At 44.8% G+C, this 25,198-nt stretch overlaps 1 protein-coding gene across 2 annotated transcripts in view; it reads left to right on the top strand.

Moving 5' to 3' along the window:
- atrnl1b (attractin-like 1b) overlaps positions 1 to 25,198 on the top strand; it is a 336,438-nt gene that overhangs the window by 90,212 nt on the left and 221,028 nt on the right. For both annotated transcript variants that reach the window (XM_060939921.1, XM_060939920.1), the window contains exons 3-8: positions 13,694 to 13,777; positions 15,649 to 15,762; positions 15,961 to 16,089; positions 18,321 to 18,529; positions 22,516 to 22,690; positions 22,793 to 22,880. In XM_060939921.1, the coding sequence (XP_060795904.1) occupies positions 13,694 to 13,777; positions 15,649 to 15,762; positions 15,961 to 16,089; positions 18,321 to 18,529; positions 22,516 to 22,690; positions 22,793 to 22,880 (799 nt within the window). The remainder of the gene's footprint in view (positions 1 to 13,693; positions 13,778 to 15,648; positions 15,763 to 15,960; positions 16,090 to 18,320; positions 18,530 to 22,515; positions 22,691 to 22,792; positions 22,881 to 25,198) is intronic.

Here is a 25,198-nt window from a genome sequence, read left to right as displayed (position 1 = left end):
TGTGTCCGTGGATTCCATGACTTGTCACATATACACACACACACACACACACACACACACACACACACACACACACACACAATTTGTCCACTGCTGCTTAAGTTTTGTGAATCTTCATGGGCATAAAGCCAGATGTAGATATCAACAGACCTGATTATTCACATGACCAGGAACCAGGCTAACGGTTAGAAACATGATCTGTAACTAGACTCAGAGTAACAGTAGCAGCATTTGAGGCCTCCCACGGTGAATACACACTGCAGGGGATCCCATCATTCAGTCTGCCATCGTAACCTCCTTCCAGAGAACATCAGCGGCGAGCAAAAGCACTGGCGTGTGTTACAGCACTGACTTTATATCAGGTCTTGCTGCGTCTTATCTGATCTCATCTGTTGACGGATTCAGTGTTTGTTGGGCTAGATACAGATATATCTGCAGTGAAAGTGCCTTATAAAACATTCATAGGGACACAGTGAATAATTGAGCCATCGACCGTCCTCGAGTTCACCTCATCGTTACTGCTCGCAGAGCCTGCTGTCTATCTGCAGCATTCTGAGAGAGCCTGTGTCTGAGTGCTCTTTCACGACTGGGCCAGAATGATGGATCCTCCCCTTTGTGCAGGCGAGAGGAAGTGGAAAGCCTTGATTATGGTCTTCATGATCTTTCACTGCCCTTAAAAATTGCTCTCTGCCTGATTATAGACATAAAGGATATAGGGCACAGCAGGGCTGTGGTTTAATCGGCTGGATTTCCTACCAGAGACCCGATACTGGCTTTTTTTTTTTTTTCCTCCCCCTTGTACTTTTGGTAGATGACGACTGAGCAAGATTTTATATTATTTTATTGTTACATTATTGATTTTCAAACTATATAGCATTCCCGGTTTATGGATTGTGCTCAGTGTTCATGGTTAATGCAGGGTGGACAAATGGGCTGAGCTTTAGCGCCGTTATCAGAAATAATCTCCGTCCATACTGACACGCCTGAAAATGCATATCACATGATTATTCACGTATGCATTGCAAAAAGTGATCTCTTGTTAAGAGAAAGTATCTTTTAATATGGGTGAATTTATCCAATATTTCTTATTAGAAGCTTATGAGAACTTATAAAATGTATTTACCGTACTTTTAGGGTGTATTCAGACCAGGATAGTTCGATAGTTCACTTGCTTTGGTCCGAACCAAATGTTTTTTTTATTTTTTCATTTTGGTGCGGTTCGCTTTCACACTGTACATTTTAGTAAGCGGACCAAAATCTGTCAACAAAGCCGTGCGCCCTGAGGTCGTTCAGCTATTGGTCAGAGACGACACGCGCACAAAGCGTTAAGTTCAAAAGTAGTCATGGAGGCGTTCCGTGCTGTTATTCTTTTTAATGTCATCAAAGCTATATGCTTTTTCCAGTTTTCACAATTGTGCGATTACTATGCTGTTGTACAAGTAATTTATCAACGACGACTTCAAAGGGCAAGGCGGCTACGGAGGATAGCGCTGATGAGCGCACATCATGGTGTGACAGTTCTGGCTCTTCACGCAAGACGGAGGAGGTATGTGTCGGGATATTCGCCTTATCCATCGTAATAGATGAATTTCTTTTTTGCGTCACTAGTGCCGCCACTTTTTGAAAGAATGTCCCTGATTTTAATGTAGGTCTGACGGAGTTTCTTCACTTTTAGCCGACATTGTTCTGGGGAGCGCGTGAACCCCTTCTCCTTCATTTTCTCACTGAATACAGCAAACACGTCGGCATTTTTGTGTGTTCTCTCCAAAAGCTCAGATATGTGGACATCTGCCCATACCGTAAAATACCAAATAATAGCCGAGTTCCAATTAACCGCCGAGTTCCCTTTAACGGCCGGGTGTACGCGTGTGTTGTGACAAATAAAGGCCGGTTCCGAATACTCGCCGGGGTCTAAAAAAAAAAGCGTCCGAATGTTCTATCTAGAATCTTGAGGCCCAGCACTTTTCTGGTTTTCTGGTGTTTAAACGATTTTGCATTGCATAGTTTTCTACCGAAACAATATGAATGAATGAATGAATGAATGAATGAATGAATGAATGAATGAATGCAAAATGAAATTATTTCTATAATACTGTTTACAACATTTTGTTACGCAGGGGTGATAGCGTTCCGGCGCGCCGTGGCTGGGGAAAAAAAAAATCTAGTTCGCCCATTGTCCTGTGTCATTCTGAGATGCGCAGATAGACAGTAAAGGGAATTCGGAATTCCCTTTACTGTCTATCTGCGCATCTCAGAATGACACGTAACTTACACGTAACTTACGTGATAATAAACATGCCATTTCAATGTTATAATCTTGGTCTACCGTAATATTTCTTGAGGAATGCAACTCCGTAACTTTTGACAGACGTCTTAGCCAATTACGTTTGACATGGGTGTGTGGGATATCACTTACGTCATCGAATGAGGAATACCCCTTTGGGTATACCCAACGAAAGCCAGCGTGTGTGGTGACATTGAGGACTGCGGGTTTCCAAGGTTGGACTGCTGCTTCTGTTAAACGACCTAAATTGCCGAATGCATGCGTCAAAGCACACACTGAGTTTTATTAAAGACCTTATACCATTTCACTTGCCCTTACCCATTCGGATCTGGAAGATGCTTTACAAAAAAGGTGAGAGCGTTCTAACATGCATTTAGTCTGCTCGCGGCCAATCTAATCCAAGGGGCCTTTTCAACAAGTAATCTGTCGTGCAAGTTGGGCAGAAGCACGCGTCAGGCAGGCAACATGTAGGCCTACAAGTCAGTAACCTATTCAACTAACTTTCATCCGAACTTTAAGTTTTCTACGGGGTCGAGCCACCGTACCAACTCACTCGGGGAACAGGCTCATATCCGCCAAACAGGGAGACGTCTTGGAGAGAAACGTGAGAATGCAAGATGACAGTATGTAGCCACTGCAGGTCACTTATTTTTCAGCATAAGAAAAAACCCTTTGGTTTGACACTTCGCACCCTAATTATGTTGCTTCAACGTCGCGCCCTCCATGCAATTTCAGATTGACAGACATCGCGAAGCGCAAAGGGTGGAGGCTGCATGGGTGAGGGTGATAGCAAGTGACCATAACTTTGCAGAGTAATTAAATCACAGTGCTGCGCACAGACAATGGTGTGGTTTCTTGATTATTTTGTAAAGCATGCACTTAACTAGTCATTAACAGGAAAAGGTGTGTGATTTATCCTTTATCCACCCCGACTGTGCCATGCGAAGATGCATTCTGCGCGTCTTCAAAATTCCCCGAAGTCGGCACCGTGCTATCTGTAATCTAACTCTAAACAAACTAAGTTATACTGGTTAAAAGTAGGCCTATCTGAGAATGATTTTTTCCCCGTTTTGAGGTAGATTTTGGGGAAGGTGTTTGTGAAGAAGGAATTAATCGCCTGTTCCAAATAGCCGCCTAGTCTCTAATACGCGCCGGGTCTCTTACGTGATTGAAACAAATAATAGCTCGGGCTATTATTTGGTATTTTACGGTATATCCACAAGGGTACGCGTTTCTTCCTCGGCCCACATTTGCCCCCTACTCATTTTTTGTACTCTGTAGTCTAGCCTACCACTGGTCTGAATGACTGAACGACTGTTGTAAGGTTCCCTTGACAACCGAAACAGTGTTTGCACTTTGCGGTGGAGTGTCAAGACTCTGTTTCCCATAATGCTCGACAAACGACGGAAGCTCCCAAGGTACAAAAAAGCAAAACTGTCAGATTAGGTCCGGTCTGCTTTCACACCTCCAAAAGATCCGCACCAGGGTTCCTTTGGTCCGGACCGAGTCCGATCTTGCAGCTCGGTCTCGGTCCGCTTGTTTGGTCCGGACCAGAGTTCGGTGGTTTGTATTCAGACCAACCCAAAAGGTCCGGACCAAGGGAAATTTGGTTCGTTTGGTCCGGACCAAACAACGTAGGTGTGAATACGCCCTTAGATGCTTTTACTCATTTTAAGCTTTAGATTTTCTTCTTCTGTTGGCAGATAATTTTTGCTAATTTTAAGCATTGAATAGAATAAGACATTTTAAAGCTTGAAATTGGTAAAAACATCTAAAAGTAAGCTAAATAAGCTTATATATGAGTCCTGATAATCTTCTAATAAGTGACATTAGATACATTCACCCATATTAAAGATATTTTCTCTTCACAAGATATCATTTTTTGCAGTGTGCTGGGTATGTGCATGCCGGTATCAGCATCTGATGCTGTTTGTTTTCTTCAGGGAAAGGATCATATGATAGGGGCTGTGACTAATCAGGGAAGGATACATCATGACTAAAGACCCAATCAGGAAGTGAAAGTGGGCGTCTGTCATCTGTTCCAAACGTCTCTGCTTTTGCCCGTCTACACTAAAACACTACCCCAGAGTTTTCAAACTAAAATGAGGCCAGCAGCGTTTCCAAAAGTCTCTGTTTTAGCGGCTCGAAAACTCCAGAGTAGTGTGGACGCTTCTTAATACTAAATAATATTCATGGTTTTCCCCAAAGCGTTTTAGCATATCAGGCCCGATACACCTGCTCTGCCTGCCGATACGCTTAGTCGCTTTAGTTAAAATCCGATACGCTTAGATTTATACCGATACGTTAAATTTCCTACCCACAAGTAACTAGATACATAGGAGAGCAAATAACAGATCCATTTACATATTGATTGATATTTGCGTTAAACAAGCGGTCTTTTTTTTCCCAATGTTTGTGTTGATTCTGTGAAAGTAATATGTCCGCGTGGTATGATGTAAACAAACTGTAATCCGTTGGCTATGTCAAGATCACGTGTTCAAACCGTCCAATAAAAATATCGAAAGAAAACGTCAGACATCTTGGAATTTTCCGATTCATTACAAGCGATCCCATTGGCTGCCGATGTTGTCCCCAACCAGACGGACAAAGCCGACTGATTTTAATCACAAAAGTTTGACCTGGTCTATTATCATTATGGCTTCGATCAAAGATTGGTCAACTAAACGCCAACAAACCCACGCGAGTGATGGCGCACAAAACTGTCACGACAACGAAAACTTTGTCAATTTTGATCACAGCGACTGGCTCAAAAAGCGCTCGCTGGACAATTTGATCCACATCAGCATGGATGACAGCGAGAGGGTTGCCCAACATTGGGCCAAGCAAAAGCCGAGGAGAATTAATCTGCTTTAAAGGAGTAGAAAACTTCATTCGTTAGTTTGGGTTTGCAGAAAAGATTATGTACTTATAAACACGATCACAAAGTGAAGTTGTTCAAATGTGTCAAATGTAGCATAATTTCAAATAATAATCATAAGCGTTTTTGGCAGTGTGATGTCACTGGGATCCATTTAACAAAAGGCGGCTCCGGATTAGCGACATCACACTGCCAAATATGCTTATTATTATTATCATTCGAAATTATGCTACATCTGACACTTATAAACAGATTCTCTTCATGAATGTGTTTATAAGTACATAATCTTTCTGCAAACTTAAATGTATGAATTAAGTTTTCTTTTCCTTTAAATATGTTTTAATCTTAATCTAGTCCATTTAATAAAGTGCCAAAATGTAAACTTTATAATATGCAGTCGCCTTACTTTTCTTTTCAGTGTATCTTAGTTATACATATATTACGGTAATTGCATCAGAAACATTCTAAACCATTACAGTTATAGAAATACAGCAACTTATTTTAAGGTGGCAGGTCTTATGGTGATGATACACGGGGCAACTTTTTGGGCAATGTTGCCGAGCAATGTTGCTGGCAACGGGCAACTAGGTGAGACACAGGGCAACTAACAATGGGCAACAACAGTTAGCAACGGCAGTTTACAGTTAGCTAAAAAAAAATCGATGTCTTAATTTTTGCTGTGACCATTTAATCAAGCTGTCTGTTGTTTTTTAGAGCTTTGGTGAGGTAAATTCCTCCATATAGAATATTAAAATAACAACTTACCGGCGTAAAAACAGATGAGGAGTCTCTCCATCTCTTCACTCCACTGACACTGAGCGGCCGCCATATTTGTTTGAAATTTCTGATCCGAACCTCACCGGAGGTCACATGACTCGATACTCGCGTTCTGATTGGCTTATCTCAAAAAGTTGCCAGAGATTATCAAAACCATTCAGAAAGAAACAATGTTGCCCAATCTCAATAGAAAAGAGTCAAAACGCAATTGCCCAGCAACATTGCTCGGCAACATTGCCCAAAAAGTTGCCCCGTGTATCATCACCATTAGGTTCAGATCCCTTTGTGATCAACAGGAGGAGGTCATGATGATCGATTCTCTTCATTGGATTTCATAAGATGGAGCAAACCACTGTTCATATTTTCATGCGTATTTTAGTTACAACACGACTTGATCATAGATAATTAAGAGATCCCTGTAGATTTTCCATCTATCGTTTACCTCAGTAATCTATAACAAAACAGTTTAACTTGCATGTTGAACTTTAAGGTGAAATTTCAAATGTGTATACATTAATACTATTTAGGTCAGAAATCATTGAAACACTGGTAAAATCTATCCTATAATCCTGTATCTAAAACCTCTCGTACCCCTTTTCCACCAAATCAGTTCCAGGGCTGGTTCGGGGCCGGTGCTGGTGCTGGTTCACAACTCGTTCAACTTGCGAGCCAGCTGAGAACCAGTTTGCTTTTCCATAGCTCGCGGTGCTAAAGGAAGCCACGTCATTACATCGCTGTATATGTCAGTTACGTCGTTGTATACGTCAGTTACGTCGCTACGTTTGCATAAACCTTGGCGCGAATACCGAAGCAAAAACAACACGGAAGAAGCAGCAGCAGCAACAATAATAACAACAATAATGGATGACTTCGCGTTTGTACAGCTGCTACTTCTCGTCGCTTAAAAATGGTGACCTTTCGCGGTCTTGTTATTGTTGTTGGTCTTAACAACTCCGCCCCCCCGCTGACGTAAGCGGTTCTTTCCTCTGGCCCAGCAGAGAGCTGGTGCTAGCCTGGAACCGGTTTTTCTGGCCCCAGAGCCAGTTCTTTGTCGGTGGAAACAGAAAACCCGGTTCCAAACTAAGCACTGGCCCCGAACCAGCCCTGGAATTGCTTTGGTGGAAAAGGGGCAACAGAGACCCTGAAAATGCACCTGAGAGCATCTATTTTCAAAAAATTTTCCGGGGGGGGCATGCCCCCGGACCCCTCTAGTTTCGCTTCGTTGGCGCTCAATTGTCTGTGTATTATCATGCCAGAATTTAGGGCTTTCATTTTTTTCTGGGGAAAACACTGATATGAATATGGACGGAACCTAAGAAGACAAACGGTACAGCCTTGGTACCATCATCACAGTGGCTGGCTGCCACTTCGCTCCGTGTAATAATAACTCAGCTAAACTTGCGTTACAGGAGGGCTGATCTGTTAACTAGATTCAGGACGGGGAAATATTGTGAATACGCTAACTGTGGACAATGTTCAGCACCTATCATTTAAACCATGGGTTCTCGACCTTTTCTGCTTTGAGGCCCACCTATTCATACTTGTAATGAGTCGGGGCCTATTCTCAAAGTACCTGCTGCTGCAGACATCGCTCGACACGGACAAACGGATGAAAACCTGAAAGGACACGGCGGCGAAAAACGTTTTATATGTGGCTGGGTTAAAGATCTAGGGATCAGGACACTACAAGATAGACGGCGGTAGACGGTCTAAGTGCAGGAAGAGTGTTTATTAGCAGGCGCGATATTTAAGTCAAGTGAAGTTTATTTTTATAGCGCTTTTAACAACAAACATTGTCGCAAGCAGCTTTACAGAGCATTAAAGACTTCAAACATGAGCTAATTTTATCCCCAATGAGCAATCCTGTGGCAACAGTGGCAAGGAAAAACTCCCTCAGACAACATGAGGAAGAAACCTTGAGAGGAACCAGACTCGAAAGGGAACCCATCCTCATTTGGGTGATGACCGATAGTGTGATTTATAAATAACTCGCTTCTATAACTGTGTCCTGTATAGTCGCGAAGTAACTGTGTAACCAGAAAATCATTATAGTTTTAACAAGAAGTTTGTTTTGTTGAAGTTATAAACTCTTCATTGATGGCAACTTGAGTGCAAAACTGTTCATGACAACTGCAGTCCTAAAGTTAGCGAGTCAACTGTATTCCTCAGCCATAACTGCATTACTGTAAGAGTCCAGAGCGTCTTCCAAGTGTACTTTATTATTATTGTTGTTGTTGTTGTTGTTATCTCTCATCTCATTATCTCTAGCCGCTTTATCCTGTTCTACAGGGTCGCAGGCAAGCTGGAGCCTATCCCAGCTGACTACGGGCGAAAGGCGGGGTACACCCTGGACAAGTCGCCAGGTCATCACAGGGCTGACACATAGACACAGACAACCATTCACACTCACATTCACACCTACGGTCAATTTATATCGCGTCCACATGGGCAACGGATCAGTAAAATATCAGGTCCATATGGCAACGCAACGCTTGCTGAAAACGATGCAATACACATGCCACACCTCTAGGTGCGCTGTAAGACGGTCCCATTGGAGACACCAGAATAATAGAAGTAAGGACGCACGCGCATAAACTATTATACGCGAGACTTCATATTAGCCACAGTCAGAAAAATCTGTTTGTAAAATTACATTATAATGACCAAATACAATGAAAAGTATTTTTCCAGTCTCACCTGTGAAAGGTAATCCCATATGATCTCGTTTGGACGGTAAACCTGTTGGTACAGTTAAACGCAGCACATGAATGAGGCATCTTTATTCTCCGCTTTGCCCCATCCAATATGGCGGCAAGGATGACGTATGATTCTACGCGGAAGGCGGCGTCTTTAATGGTCCGGAATAAATTGAATGCTACACGTTGATAGATTAATTTGTTCTTCTACGCCCTTTTTGAGGAATGTATTGTAGGACTTAAACCAACATCTGAAGAGGTGAGATCGCTCCTTTTTTTTCCCCTATTTTTGCTGGCGGGATTGACTCTGCCCTAAGGGCTATTCTCCTCTCTCTCTCTCTCTCTCTCTCTCTCTCTCTCACTTTGCACCATTACACAATAAATATTCACAGTGAAAATATTTTGTAAGCGCGTTTCATGAACCAAGTTATAGGATTTGTTGACAACTCGCATCGAGTTCGTTACACTTCTACCCGGCGTGAAGCACATGTGGTTGTGACGTCATCGTAAACAAATCCGTTCTACTCATCCAGACGACTTCGCAACGGCGCCGTTGCCAGATCTTTCCACTCTGGAACCCGTTCTCAAAAGATTTCGTTTTGGGGCACCCAAAACGCCGGTGCCGTGTGGACGCCAGGCCGAAACGATAAACAATTTTATCAGATTCACCTGAATCCGTTGCTGTGTGGACAGGGCCTTAGAGCCACCATTTAGCCTAACCTGCATGTCTTTGGACTGTGGGGGAAACCGGAGCACCCGGAGGAAACCCACGCGGACAACATGCAAACTCCGCACAGAAAGGCCCTCGCCGGCCACGGGGCTCGAACCCGGACCTTCTTGCTGTGAGGCGACAGCGCTAACCACTACACCACCGTGCCGCCCGTTGTTATTATTATTATTATTATTATTTTTACAAAAGCAGAATCATAAAACATGTTATAAACATGGCTATAAACAAACATGACCGTGATAATGATGCTTCGCAAAGCCTCTGTGAAAACAGCTTCCGTATCTGTGTGGCTGATTGCACTCAAATCAGCGTCAGGTGTTTCCTATGACGACTGGGTCCCAAGCGCGCACACGACGCGCTCTGTGAGCGTGTGCGGCCGCTCGAGCTGCGCCAGACTCAAACGCACAAAGGCGTGATAGTCAAGTGTTCACCTACCGTGTGACCACAGCTTTTAGCTCGTGTGTATATCGCCATCAAAATGCCTCATTTTCATCGATAATCCATCACAAAGCATTGCGAGCTGTAGTGTGACCGTAGCTTAATGAGGCGGATGTGACGTCGGAGGTAAACCCAACAGTTGTACCCTACTACGAGTACAAATTAGCTTCAACTTGAAAAAAAATTCACGGCCCGCTAATGGGCCGCGGCCCAGTGGTTGAGAAACACTGATTTAGACGATCTTATTTTCAGTTTATTTATGTGATCATCGTGCGCACCTTCCATTGCTGGGATTCTTTGTACAAATTGGGATGTACGCTCAGCAGATGTTTCATCAGGTTAGCTGTATTGTCTCCTCCCACCACACATGACTCGAGGCACCGTTTGCACACAGATGTAGAAGGGGACACCGCCTCTCAACTATCACTTGCTCGAAAAGCAAACTATTGTCATATCTCACTCAGAGCTTTGTTACTCAACAAGCTTTAACTATCTAATGTCACGAGTTCATTCAGCAGTTGCTGAATCCATAGCATCTTCCCAGACTTATAACTCAAAGTGGTGTGGCAGGTCACTGGTCAGAGGGACAGCTCTTCCAATGTTAGTGCTAGACTTACGCCACGCCCACAAGCTGCCGGCTTTGTCTTAAAGTGCATATCCTGGACAAGGCCATCTGTCTACAGCAGAAAAAAATAAAATAACAAAACACGTCTGGAAAAATCTGTCACGTGCGGATCCGCCAGCAGGCTGAGAGAGCTTGCACGGTTTCAGTGCAGAGTCTGTGTAGACCAAGTTTAGCGGCTAGCGATTTTGCATTGAAATATGGAATTGTCACCTGAGCGCAATGTTACTTCACCTTTGGATGAAGCATGTAATGAGATGTCAGAATTATTTCTTACCCAGGCAACAGTCAACTTGTGAATTGCAGATTTTCTTGGTCTTTTTCTCGGCTCTGCTTTGGTCCTCGGCTTCCGGGTGCCTTGCACGAAGCGCTCCCATTTCTCTCTCATTGTCCGGTCTTTTGGAAAACGATGAGTACTAATCCCATCAAGATTGGTGTTGCTACACCCTCCTACGATACATCTGTTAACCATTTTAATAATTACGCGATAACGTTGAAGAAATTTGCAGAAAACCGGCAGGTCGTTTTCTCATAAACAAACCAGCGCTGGCGTAGGATTCAGAGGGAGGCGTCCCGCACATGATGTCATGAAAATCAATGTTTGCCGGGAAATCCAAATGCCAAGTTTTTTCAGAGGCGGACCAATTCGCCTCAAATGGCTTGATGTCAACTGAATTTTTCTGGTATTGCGCAAGGTAAAAAAAAAATTCACAAAATGCAAAATGTGACAGATATTTGACCAAAGTTTAATATAAAATAGGAGAATTATGTTGATCTTGCTCCTGAATTTACCCGTGTTGTGCACTTTAAAGGGTGGGTGGAAGAGCAAACTCTTAAAGGAACAGTCCACCGTATTTCCATAATGAAATATGCTCTTATCTGAATTGAGACGAGCTGCTCCATACCTCTCCGAGCTTTGCGCGACCTCCCAGTCAGTCAGACGCAGTCAGACGCGCCGTCACTCCTGTTAGCAATGTAGCTAGGCTCAGTATGGCCAATGGTATTTTTTGGGGCTGTAGTTAGATGCGACCAAACTCTTCCGCGTTTTTCCTGTTTCCATAGGTTTATATGACCAGTGACATGAAACAAGTTCAGTTACACAAATTGAAACGTAGCGATTTTCTATGCTATGGAAAGTGCGCACTATAATGACAGGCGTACTAACACCTTCTGCGCGCTTCGACAGCGCACTGATACGGAGCTCAGATATCAATGCAGTGCCGAAGCGCGCAGAAGGTGTTAGTACGCCTGTCATTATAGTGCGGACTTTCCATAGCATAGAAAATCGCTACGTTTCAATTTGTGTAACTGAACTTGTAGCTACATTGCTAACAGGAGTGACAGCGCGTCTGACTGCGTCTGACTGACTGGGAGGTCGCGCAAAGCTCGGAGAGGTACGGAGCAGCTCGTCTCAATTCAGATAAGAGCATATTTCATTATGGAAGTACGGTGGACTGTTCCTTTAAAGATGGGTTTCAAAGTATAGTGAAAAGAGGTGAAATGCAGTAATGTTAACTACTGAAATTTGTGAAACGATACCATACCATTTCAAATGTCAATTTTATTGGTAAGGGGTAAATTACCAGCAACTGATGCAAAGGGACAGAGGGCACAAAGAAGACCGTGACTACAGTTATCTACTGCCTGGATATTTACATACTTAAATGTGTATGGATTTAACTGGTAGCTCAATATACATTTTATTACACTTTTAATTACCACGTTTTTGTTTTCCAGGATACCAAAACACAAGACCAGGCAGCAAATTAGAGCTTTTACTTGTCTAGTGGGTTAGCTAATGAATTTCTGATTTGTCCTCCCCGTAGTGAGACCACTGCCATTTGCTATATTTCTATATTTTCTTGAGCAAAGCCGTTAATTCTAAACTACTCATTTGTGTGTCGCTTTGGGAAAAAAGATCAGCCAAATGGCATAAATATAAACGTCATAAGGAAAAGTCTTTCCGTTTGAGTTGTGTGTTTGTGCTGTGAATTATAAAATGCCATTTCGGCCATAAGGATAGTTTCCTTTTTGCTCCTTTTATTGCTGCTGTTCAAAAGTACAGCGTGCATCTTACGGTAGAATCTGCGATGTTTATGCACCTGCCGAACACAGAGGTGCGAATATTGCACAACTCTCTCAGCTGTGATAATTATTTAATTTACAGACAACAGTGAAGATTTGGGCGGCACGGTGGTGTAGTGGTTAGCGCTGTCGCCTCACAGCAAGAAGGTCCTGGGTTCGAGCCCCGTGGCCGGCGAGGGCCTTTCTGTGTGGAGTTTGCATGTTCTCCCCGTGTCCGCGTGGGTTTCCTCCGGGTGCTCCGGTTTCCCCCACAGTCCAAAGACATGCAGGTTAGGTTAACTGGTGACTCTAAATTGACCGTAGGTGTGAATGTGAGTGTGAATGGTTGTCTGTGTCTATGTGTCAGCCCTGTGATGACCTGGCGACTTGTCCAGGGTGTACCCCGCCTTTCACCCGTAGTCAGCTGGGATAGGCTCCAGCTTGCCTGTGACCCTGTAGAAGGATAAAGCGGCTAGAGATAATGAGATGAATGAGATGAGATGAGTGAAGATTTGACGTTTTTTTTTCTTTCTTCTCCCCCCCCCCCCATTCATTTCCGTGTGCATTTTCCACCTTGCAACTATTTTCCCCAAAAGTCAACAATAAAGGTGCGGACGAGATCTTTTCAAAAACACACGGATTGATTTTTTTTCCTTTTCAGATTCGCTTTGAGGGCCGTGTGGCTGTCTGAGAAGAATGAAACGTGTTTGTTTTTAAGAGCGCATCTCAAGAATATTGCAGGCATTGTTTATCAAGATTCGCTCTCTCGAGCTGACATCAACAGACAAAGGCCCTCTTTACGCAAACAATGCAACATGCTGGCGTTAGGCACTGCAGCCCATGGCACACACAGCTTGAGTTCTATGGTGACGCAACCCAGAACTGGGTTCTGTCGCTCCACAGGGTTCCTGTCTCTCATTGGTGGGACGTGAATCGATTGGCTCTGCTGTTCGATGAATCATCCTAGAATTGCTCCCACACAAATTTGAGTCCATCTGGTCATGAATAATTGCAGAAACCAGTGTTTCTCTTACAAAGAGGAGCCTGTGTAACTCGTCTGAAATATAGTCCTATTCAAAATGCTGTATATAACAAATGTAAAATAAAATAAAAAAGCACGTGCTGTGTGGGCCTGCTGTCTTCATCGTGTTCTCTCTTTGTTTGAGTTTGCCTGCTGATTATGAACTGGAATGTTGTCTTTCAGGCTGATTGATCCATCAGGATACCTGACAGATGGCCCCATCAACTACAAGTACAAAACCAAGTGCACCTGGCTGATTGAGGGCTAGTAAGTGTCCGTCTCTGATTCCGTCTCATGCTTCACCTGCTATTTACCGCCTGCACTCTCTGCAACCTCCTTTTGTCCAACAGCTATTTAGCGTTTCTACAATAGTGCACACGGGGTGTTATTATCCTCACTATGTTATCATAAAAGGTGTGGAAAGCCACGTTCTGACTCAGACACAAGACTGTTGTAATCCAGTCTTACAGATCAGTCAGTCAGAAAGAAGTATACAGTGGTGCTTGAAAGTTTGTGAACCCTTTAGAATTTTCTATATTTCTGCATAAATATGGCCTAAAACATCATCAGATTTTCACACAAGTCCTAAAAGTAGATAAAGAGAACCCAGTTAAACAAATGAGACAAAAATATTATACTTGGTCATTTATTTATTGAGGGAAATTATCCAATATTACATATCTGTGAGTGGCAAAAGTATGTGAACCTTTGCTTTCAGTATCTGGTGTGACCCCCTTGTGCAGTAATAACTGCAACTAAACATTTCCGGTAACTGTTGATCAGTCCTGCACACCGGCTTGGAGGAATTTTAGCCCATTCCTCCATACAGAACAGCTTCAACTCTGGGATGTTGGTGGGTTTCCTCACATGAACTGCTCGTTTCAGGTCCTTCCACAACATTTCGATTGGATTAAGGTCAGGACTTTGACTTGGCCATTCCAAAACATTAACTTTATTCTTCTTTAACCATTCTTTGGTAGAACGACTTGTGTGCTTAGGGTCGTTGTCTTGCTGCATGACCCACCTTCTCTTGAGATCCAGTTCATGGACAGATGTCCTGACGTTTTCCTTTAGAATTCGCTGGTATAATTCAGAATTCATTGTTCCATCAGTGATGGCAAGCCGTCCTGGCCCAGATGCAGCAAAACAGGCCCAAACCATGATACTACCACCACCATGTTTCACAGATGGGATAAGGTTCTTATGCTGGAATGCAATGTTTTCCTTTCTCCAAACATAACGCTTCTCATTTAAACCAAAAAGTTCTATTTTGTCTCATCCGTCCACAAAACATTTTTCCAATTGCCTTCTGGCTTGTCCACATGATCTTTAGCAAACTGCAGATGAGCAGCAATGTTCTTTTTGGAGAGCAGTGGCTTTCTCCTTGCAACCCTGACATGCACACCATTGTTGTTCAGTGTTCTCCTGATGGTGGACTCATGAACATTAACATTAGCCAATGTGAGAGAGGCCTTCAGTTGCTTAGAAGTTACTCTGGGGTCCTTTGTGACCTCGCTGACTATTACACGCCTTGATCTTGGAGTGATCTTTGTTGGTCGACCACTCCTGGGGAGGGTAACAATGGCCTTGAATTTCCTCCATTTGTACACAATCTGTCTGACTGTGGATTGGTGGAGTCCAAACGCTTTAGTGATGGTTTTGTAACCTTTTCCAGCCTGATGAGCATCAACAACGCTTTTTCTGAGGCCCTCAGAAATCTCCTTTGTTCATGCCATGATACACTTCCACAAACATGTGTTGTGAAGATCAGACTTTGATAGATCCCTGTTCTTTAAATAAAACAGGGTGCCCACTCACACCTGATTGTCATCCCATTGATTGAAAACACCTGACTCTAATTTCACCTTCAAATTAACTGCTAATCCTAGAGGTTCACATACTTTTGCCACTCACAGATATGTAATATTGAATCATTTTCCTCAATAAATAAACGACCAAGTATAATATTTTTGTCTCATTTGTTTAACTGGGTTCTCTTTATCTACTTTTCGGACTTGTGTGAAAATCTGATGATGTTTTAGGTCATATTTATGCAGAAATATAGAAAATTCTAAAGGGTTCACAAACTTTCAAGCACCACTGTAAACGAAACTGAAGTCACTGCTTTTGTTTTGCAGCCCAAATGCTGTGCTGAGGTTGCGTTTTAACCACTTTGCGACCGAATGTAGCTGGGACCACATGTACGTCTATGACGGAGACTCCATTTACGCTCCTTTAGTAGCTGTGTTCAGGTGAGTACTGTCCCTCCCACCTGTCCTCAGTGCTCCGTCTTCACAGCTGACTCAGTGGTTTGTGCCGTCGTCTTTCTCATAATGAACGGGGCTGTTACGCCTCACTGCTCAGGATGATAAACGGAGTTGTGTTTTTACTGTTATTGAATGAAACATGATGGTCAGGCCTGCTAATGTTTAATTGTTCCTGGCCTACAGTGGTCTCATTGTGCCAGAGGTTCCAGGGAATGAGACCGTCCCTGAAGTGGAGACCAACTCTGGCTATGCACTCCTGCACTTTTTCAGTGACGCAGCCTACAACCTGACTGGATTTGAGATCTTTTACTCGTGAGTAATAACAGGATTGATTCATTCCTCTCGTGGCTTTCCTAAGCCTAACACAAACCTGTGCACACAAAGAGTGGTTCTACAATGATGAACTCTAAGTATTAAATAAAGCATTCTTTAATGAAGGAGACAGAAAGCATTCTTGGAGAAACAGAAGACGAGTTCTGAAGGTTTTCAGCCCTGTGACGATGACTGACCTTGGGGATCAGTTCCAGGACACATGGGTAGAGTTGCAGAATGTCAGCTAAATTGAAAGAAGCAAGGCTTTAAAAGTTCAAATGAATAGTTTGTATTGAAAACAGTGAGCCAGTGCAAGTAATCAAGATTAAAATAAAGCCATTTTGTTATTAGGAACACTTGGTTTTTGGAAACAGTCACTTTGGTTATACACTACCGTTCAAAAGTTTGGGGTCACCCAGACAATTTTGTGTTTTCCATGAAAAGTCACACTTTTATTTACCGCCATAAGTTCTCATCTCATCTCATTATCTGTAGCCGCTTTATCCTGTTCTACAGGGTCGCAGGCAAGCTGGAGCCTATCCCAGCTGACTACGGGCGAGAGGCGGGGTACACCCTGGACAAGTCGCCAGGTCATCACAGGGCTGACACATAGACACAGACAACCATTCACACTCACACCTACGGTCAATTTAGAGTCACCAGTTAACCTAACCTGCATGTCTTTGGACTGTGGGGGAAACCGGAGCACCCGGAGGAAACCCACGTGGACACGGGGAGAACATGCAAACTCCACACAGAAAGGCCCTCGCCGGCCCCGGGGCTCGAACCCAGGACCTTCTTGCTGTGAGGCGACAGCGCTAACCACTACACCACCGTGCCGCCCCGCCATAAGTTGTAAAATGAATAGAAAAAAATATAGTCGAGACATTTTTCTGGCCATTTTGAGCATTTAATCGACCCCACAATTAATGTGATGCTCCAGAAACTCAGTCCATGTTTACATTAGACCGTATCAGCGGATCATCAGATTAACGTTTTTAAAACGATTAGCATGCACACAGCAACACCAGTACACGATTTGCGTGCACACAGCAACGCCAATACACGGATACGCTCGGCTCCGCAGGCATCCTGCGCTCCAAATCACTCCGCCCTGAACAGCGAGTGCCCTCTGGAGGGTGCGCACTCCGGCCTTGCGCAGCTCACACAGCGCGCGAGTGAAGTGCACGAGCAGTGATTCGGGACTGAGCCGCTGTGTGTGTGATCCCAGCGCATATCACTTACCACTTGCAAGTGGAAGGATGGCAAGCCTAAAGACAATCATAACTACACAATGGGCAGTATTTGCATCAGTATTTGCAGTATTTTCATACTTTTATACTCTTTAATGAAAGGTGATACAAGGCGGAAGTCCGCGCTGTTTTTCAGCAGTCGCGTCACATGACCAACGCCAGCGAATCAGGAAGGTGGATGTCACAGTGACGTTGTCCAATGAGACGCCAGCTAGAGCTCAGCACAGCGTATCCGCGTATTCTCAATGTTTACACAGCACCGGAGCTGACACGATCTGGATTGAATACGTGGACGCTGGCGGATTCCCGTTTCCCGGCGTTTCCAGGCGGTTTAATGTAAACGGACAGTGCATCCGCGAAGAAAACGAGACAGATACGGTCTAATGTAAACGTAGCCTCAATCTGCTCAAAGGAAGGTCAGTTTTATAGCTTCTCTAAAGAGCTCAACTGTTTTCAGCTGTGCTAACATGATTGTACAAGGGTTTTCTAATCATCCATTAGCCTTCTGAGGCAATGAGCAAACACATTGTACCATTAGAACACTGGAGTGAGAGTTGCTGGAAATGGGCCTCTATACACCTATGGAGATATTGCACCAAAAACCAGACATTTGCAGCTAGAATAGTCATTTACCACATTAGCAATGTATAGAGTGGATTTCTGATTAGTTTAAAGTGATCTTCATTGAAAAGAACAGTGCTTTTCTTTCAAAAATAAGGACATTTCAGAGTGACCCCAAACTTTTGAACGGTAGTGTACGTGTCTTAGAGTAAAGTTAATAACGAATTCCTGTTCTTGTAGAGGTGGCCTCTGTTCAGAGAGGTCAGTCTCCGCTTCTCCATGCACATGTTGCCCTTCATTTTTTTTTTAAATAACCAGAGGCTTATCCACACTCATTTCATCACTTTAATCTGTGTAGCCTTCTCACTGTCTGGCAAATCTCTCTTTCAATGTCCTCTTTTTCCTCTCTCCTAAAAGGATCAACTCGTGCCCGAATAACTGCTCAGGCCATGGCAAGTGTACCACCTCCAACTCCATAGCGAGCAGAGTGTACTGTGAGTGCGATAAATACTGGAAGGGCAAGGCCTGCGACATCCCTTACTGCAGGAACAACTGTGGCAGCCCTGACCACGGCTACTGCGACCTCACTGGGGAAAAACTGTGTGTATGCAATGACAGCTGGCAAGGTACTGCAGTCCATTCAGTCTGTTTTTTTCTTCTCTTCTCTCTCCTCTCCCCTTCAACCATCTCTCCTTTTCTCTCTTTCTCCTCACTGAAATATTAAAATGGTGCAATTCAGCTACCTAATGTTGTAAAACATGTGCACTGTCTCCCTCTACTGGTGATGGAGTGCCAGTGGCTGCTGCACACCGTGGCATCCTCTGCTGTCCTGTCGTGTCATCACTCAGTCTCGTGATGTTAACAGTGTGCCAAGGACCCAATTATTCTCCACGCTTGACATTACACAGTCCCTTAAGATCCAGTGCAGAGGAGCTGTGCCTGTCTTTCTGTGGCCTTATGGGAATAAATATGGAAAATGACGAATCCGGGACAGAATGTGTAAACATGTTACGTATTGAGGCCCCATCGTGCTCCCTGGGATTATCAAGATTATGGTGACGCCAGGAGATTTGCATTTAGAGAGTGTTCTGTATTCTGCATCTGCGAGTACGTGCAGGCGTACTAGGGTCTGTGTGACGCAAATTTCATTAGAGGGTGTATGCAAAGCTCTGCGTGTACCCTAGAGTTTTTTTGTGACCAAATTTTATTTTCTGCTGTGGTTGCAAGCATTGGATCCATAAAAAAAAAATGCTCTGGCACCTCTGGGAGACTCACTCCTGACCCTGACTTCAGATGCAGTCGTTGCCTTGGTACTGTCAGCTCTATTGATGGTAGACCATTCAACCATGTTATGGCAGACGACCACAAACTAGAGGTGGTTGACTCCTTTGTTACCTGGGTGTTAGGGGTGGCGAGATGTGGGGAGTTAGGATCCAATAGCAGAACACAAACCAGAAAATCCAATGGATAAAAAAATGATTTAATTAAAGTCCAAAAAGAGTCAACGAACAAAAATAGCAACAATAATCCAGACAACAACGAGGTAGACAAAGTGCTAATATGAAAAAACATGAAAAATAGTTCTGATAAAAACTGGAGACAAAAAAAAAAAAGCGTAGTCTGAAAAACTGACAAAACGTGAGTGCAAAAAACTGTAGCTAAGACTAGGCGAAACAGAGAGCAAAAATCCAGGAAGCAAAAAATGGCACAGAGCCGACATGAGAAACAGACAAGACGTTCTGGCAAAGTCCCCTTCTGAAAACGGCCTATTTATTGAGGTATTTCACCTGACGTCACAGGGTCACGTGACGCCCCGGTGTCCGCCATTTTGGACGGCAAGCTAGCTAATGTCAACATCATAGTACCTAGTATGTTGCTGTAGCAACGTTTACGTTCAGTCATTTGGATGACTGTTAAAACCTTTCAGTCTCAAGTTTTTCCTTTACTGTATTTACTAGTTTACTGAGCCAGCTAGCCCCGGAGCGCTAGCTAGCGCCGGCCAGCCCCGGAACGCTAGCTAGCCCCGGCCAGCCCCGGAGCGCTAGCTAGCGCCGGCCAGCGCCGGAGTGCTAGCTAGCCCCAGCCAGCCCTGGAGCGCTAGCTAGCCCCGGCCAGCCCCGGAGCGCGCTCAGTAAACTAGTAAATACAGTAAAGGAAAAACTTATAACGGGCCATGTCTCAACAGACTAAGAAGTTATTTCAATGACATTTAATAACATTTTGTTTATCCTGAGGACCGAAAGTAAATGAAAATGTGAACAAATCTTAGCTGTCAGTGAACAATCCTGGTGGAAGCAGGTAAACGTCGTTCTCTAAGCCTGCTAATCTCAATTTTTGCAAATACCTCTCCCTCTGCTCGCCCTGTAAATGCCCTACGTCGCTGGATAGTGAAGGTGTTTTCTGCATCTCGCTCTTTTTTCTTTTATGTTTTTCGTTTGTCGCCTTCCTCGCATTCAAACTGATTCGAGCAGTGCCGTCCAAAATGGCAGCATCACATGACTTGGTCACGTGAGTGAAATACCTCAATACACAGCAGAGCAGACCAGGAAGTGAATGCCGGCAAGATGGAAGTCCCGTCCCGGATCCGGATTGCGCTGAACTGGGAGATAGTAAATCTCCGGAGTGGAAGTCCGGGGCGGATCATGACACTGTTACCCCTTTTCCACCAAATCAGTTCCAGGGCTGGTTCGGGGCCGGTGCTGGTGCTGGTTCACAACTCGTTCAACTTGCGAGCCAGCTGAGAACCAGTTTGCTTTTCCATAGCTCGCGGTGCTAAGGGAAGCCACGTCATTACATCGCTGTACACGTCAGTTACGTCGCTGTATACGTCAGTTACGTCGCTATGTTTGCATAAACCTTGGCGCGAATATCGAAGCAACAACACGGAAGAAGCAGCAGCAGCAACAACAACAACAACAATAATAATGGATGACTTCGCGTTTGTACAGCTGCTGCTTCTCGTCGCTTAAAAATGGCGATCTTTCGTGGTCTTGTTATTGTTGTTGGTCTTAACAACTCCGCCCCCCCGCTGACGTAAGCGGTTCTTTCCTCTGGCCCAGCAGAGAGTTGGTGCTAGCCTGGAACCGGTTTTTCTGGCCCCAGAGCCAGTTCTTTGTCAGTGGAAACAGAAAACCCGGTTCCAAACTAAGCACTGGCCCCGAACCAGCCCTGGAACTGCTTTGGTGGAAAAGGGGCATGGGAGACTAAATATCAGCAGGAGCTGGTTGTGAAGATGCCACCATCACTCGGGTCCGAACTGCTTTGGGGACATTCCGTGCTCTACTCCCCATCTTGACGAACAAAAGCCTTTCCCTAAAGACCGGGGCTCCGTTTACAACTCTTGTGTACAAAGCATAATGCTCTATGCCAGAGAGTGCTGGCCTATGAAGAAGGCCGACCTGCATCATATAGAAAGGAGTGAGCGCGCCATGCTTAGATGGGTATGCGGTGTGCGGGGAGACGCCAACATTCCAACTTCCTCCCTGCTAGGAAAGCTCCACCTCACTGATACCAACATAGCCATTGCTGCAAGACGCTTGAGGTGGTATGGACATGTTCGCCGCAGTGCTGCTTGGATTTCCAGCGTTGTTGATCTTGATGTGTGTGTGTGTGTGGGCGAAAACCTAGGGGCCGCCCCCAAAAAACCTGGTTAGAGGGTGTCAAGAAGTCCGGTCTTTCGGCAGCTGATTGGCAGAATCGTAGAAAATGGAAGGCTGCCGTGAAACGTCTAACCCACCCATGCCCCTTTTCCACCAAAGCAGTTCCAGGGCTGGTTCGGGGCCAGTGCTTAGTTTGGAACCAGGTTTTCTGTTTCCACTGACAAAGAACTGACTCTGGGGCCAGAAAAACCGGTTCCAGGCTAGCACCAACTCTTTGCTGGGCCAGAGGAAAGAACCGCTTACGTCAGCGGGGGAGTGGAGTTGTTAAGACCAACAACAATAACAAGACCGCGAAAGCTCGCCATTTTTAAGCGACGAGAAGCAGCAGCTGTACAAACGCGAAGTCATCCATTATTATTATTGTTGTTGTTGCTGCTACTTCTTCCGTGTTGTTTTCGCTTCGATGTTCGCGCCAAGGTTTATGCAAACGTAGTGACGTAACTGACGTATACAGCGACGTAATGACGTGGCTTCCCTTAGCACCGCGAGCTATGGAAAAGCAAACTGGTTCTCAGCTGGCTCGCAAGTTGAACGAGTTGTGAACCAGCACCGGCCCTGAACCAGCCCTGGAACTGATTTGGTGGAAAAGGGGTAACAGAGATCTAACCATGACGTAAAACTGGATAGCAGCAGCATGCAGAAAAGTCCGCACACGGGCGTGTGCATGCGCTGGAGGTCTGTCACTACCCACATCTGTACAATTAGTCTTTAAAACAATGTGAAGGCAATCAAGTATGCAATACTTACTGGAGGGAAATCTAGGGAAACAATTTGGAGAGGGAAATGCCAATCTAGTGCACATGTCCTCCAAGTGGACAAGAAAGTAGTATGATAACTACAACTATGCGTCTGCGGCGTCTGCAGCTGTCCTCGTGCACGTCTGCAAGAAAGTATAGCTGAGGCCTTTATCTTCTCTCATGCTTCGTCACGCTGCATTTCACTTTTTCTTTCAGGTCCGGATTGCTCCCTCTCTGTGCCGTCCACCGAGTCGTACTGGGTCATGCCCACGGTGAAGCCTTTTGGTACATCACTAGGCAGGGCATCGCATAAGGCAGTGGTTCAGGAGAAGGTCATGTGGGTTGTTGGTGGCTACACGTTTAACTATAGCAACTTCCAGATGATTCTAAAGTGAGTGCATTAACTTGCGTCATAATGCTCTTACACTGAAGACCAAATGATCATAGAGATTGTGTGGGCAACTTTTATCTTTATTCCCTTGTTTTTCTGCAGTTATAATCTGGATGGTGGCACCTGGAACACTGTGGCCAGCAGTAGTGGGCCTGTGTCGAGATATGGCCACTCACTCTCACACTACCAGGTAACACAACTCTTGAAATGTTGATTCGGGAACATTATAATATTCTGAACATGTGTGTGAAGTCAGAAACAGTGAGGCATGGTGAAACTGCAGCTTGGGTGGTTTTAAGGAATAATAAGGCACTCGCATCAGGGGAGGTCAGATGGTATTTTTAGCGAGCCCTCCGTGCAAGTGGAAGCCCCAGCGTGCTTGCCCGGTCACGTTATGCTTGCCTAGAGGCCCAGTTAACTACAAACACAAGCTATTTACATGCATTATTACAGACTATAGAAAATGGGTAAGTATTTGAATACGGGCAACTTTTATGCTGGTCAAAGCCTTTGTTCTCTTCGTTTATACCTCTGCCAGTGCAACACATCAAGGCCGAATCCCATTTCACCCCTTGGACCAACCCCTTGGCCCTTCCCCTCCATTTTGCGCGTTCACGTGAAGGGGTAGGGGTATCCCAATCCCAGTTAACGCGGAGGGGTAGGGGAAGGGGTAGGGCTTCTGTACCCCTCCAAACGGAGATTTTCCTGGAGCTGACTCCGAACGAAGGGGTTTGAGTGATTTCCCACAATGCCATGCGGATTTCAGCGAGATTTCATGCGGATTTCAGAAAGATGGCGGTTCCCGCGGCGAAAGATTGTCATAAATGTATTTTCTCCATTATTTACGTGTTTTAAGTTGTTATCCAGAGGAAACACGCCGCTTGATTCGCTTTTGAGCTGAGAATGAGCAGCGATTTCTGAAATCCAAGCTGCTGCTAAAAAGCTTTGGGAGTGAGTATTGTTTTCGGTTGCTTTACTGCGTACGTTTTGTTCTGTTATTCTCGCTTTTATTGTTTACATGAGTGTTCTGACACCTCATTCTGTCGGATGTGGTGCACGAAGCGCCAAAGATATCCCATTCAGTGGTGTTAGTTAACAAATCACACCCTGCCAGCAGAGATTTCTGTTCTGGCTCTGACTGTAGCGGCTGGTCACAGCCAATGACGCATTTGGTCGCGTTTTGCTAACGTAAACGCTGACGGAGGTACGCGATGACGTATGCGATCGTTGAAGGGCTATCCCAATACGTAAGGGTTGAATTTCAAGCCCTATCCCTTGTAGCTCAGTTTCAAGGGGAAGGGCCAAGGGGAAGGGGGAGGGGAAGGGGGAGGGGTAGGGGTAGAAATTAGAATTGGGATTGGGCCCAAGTTTACATCCTTGACGAAAAGGCAGAAAGTCTTTAGCTAACAGTTTAAGCCTAGGTCACAACCGGACGTACGATTTTTTGGTCGTGCGATTTTTGGCGTTTCCCAAATCGCTGCGTTTTTTTTGTTCGTGGAGAAAGACGCACGTTGGCTGTAAGTTTGTCTTGCAACGTGTCTGTGAAGATTCTCAATCATCCAGGTCATAGTAAACTGTGGGTGGTAGAAATGGGCAACTGGACTTGCTTGAAGATTCTTGAAAATGTTTCACCTCTCGTCCAAAAGGCTTCCTCACTCCCTATTAGTCAGACAGAACTGAGGAAGCCTTTTGGACGAGAGGTGAAACGTTTTCAAGAATCTTCAAGCAAGTCCAGTTGCCCATTTCTACCATCCACAGTTTGTCTTGCAACCTGAAAAAAACGTAAGCGCCCGTAGAGTTTGTTTGACATGACAAAGAACCTCTGCAGCCAGTCTACGGCTTGAAAATCAGCACGTCACACGCACGCCCTCTGTGCGTTTCACGTGCGCCCTCTGTGTGTTTCTTGCGTTTTTTGCACGTAGACCGGCCGTAGGAGCACATACGGCCGGTTGTGACCGAGGCTTTACCTGTGAGCTGTGGAGTTATCTCATCACTTAGAAAGACGGTATTTGAGTCTGGCTAGCGTTTTCATTTTTGCTTGGTGAGGTGTTTACATGCGTTAGCATGTTTTTACTAGTTTTCATGATGCATTTGTTTCCACAGTAAAAACTGCCTTAATGTTTCCCTTCATGTCTTGGAGTGTCTGGTATCAGTTCAAGCGATTTAATATGCCTAGTAAAATCAGTTCCTGCCAGAGGACATTCTCGGTTTTTCATAATGCAGTATGCTCATCACAGGGACTTCGTTAACGTTTAAATTAACATCTTGCATACAAAGGTTTTTTTTTTTTTTTTTGCAAAAACACCTATTAAAAGTGGGCGGCACGGTGGTGTAGTGGTTAGCGCTGTTGCCTCACAGCAAGAAGGTCCGGGTTCGAGCCCCGTGGCCGGCGAGGGCCTTTCTGTGTGGAGTTTGCATGTTCTCCCCGTGTCCGCGTGGGTTTCCTCCGGGTGCTCCGGTTTCCCCCACAGTCCAAAGACATGCAGGTTAGGTTAACTGGTGACTCTA

This window comes from Neoarius graeffei, chromosome 14, assembly GCF_027579695.1.
Source record: "Neoarius graeffei isolate fNeoGra1 chromosome 14, fNeoGra1.pri, whole genome shotgun sequence".
NCBI classification, from domain to species: Eukaryota; Metazoa; Chordata; class Actinopteri; order Siluriformes; family Ariidae; genus Neoarius; species Neoarius graeffei.
The sequence above is the reverse complement of the archived record's forward strand: the minus strand, read 5'-3'. Positions and strand labels throughout refer to the sequence as shown.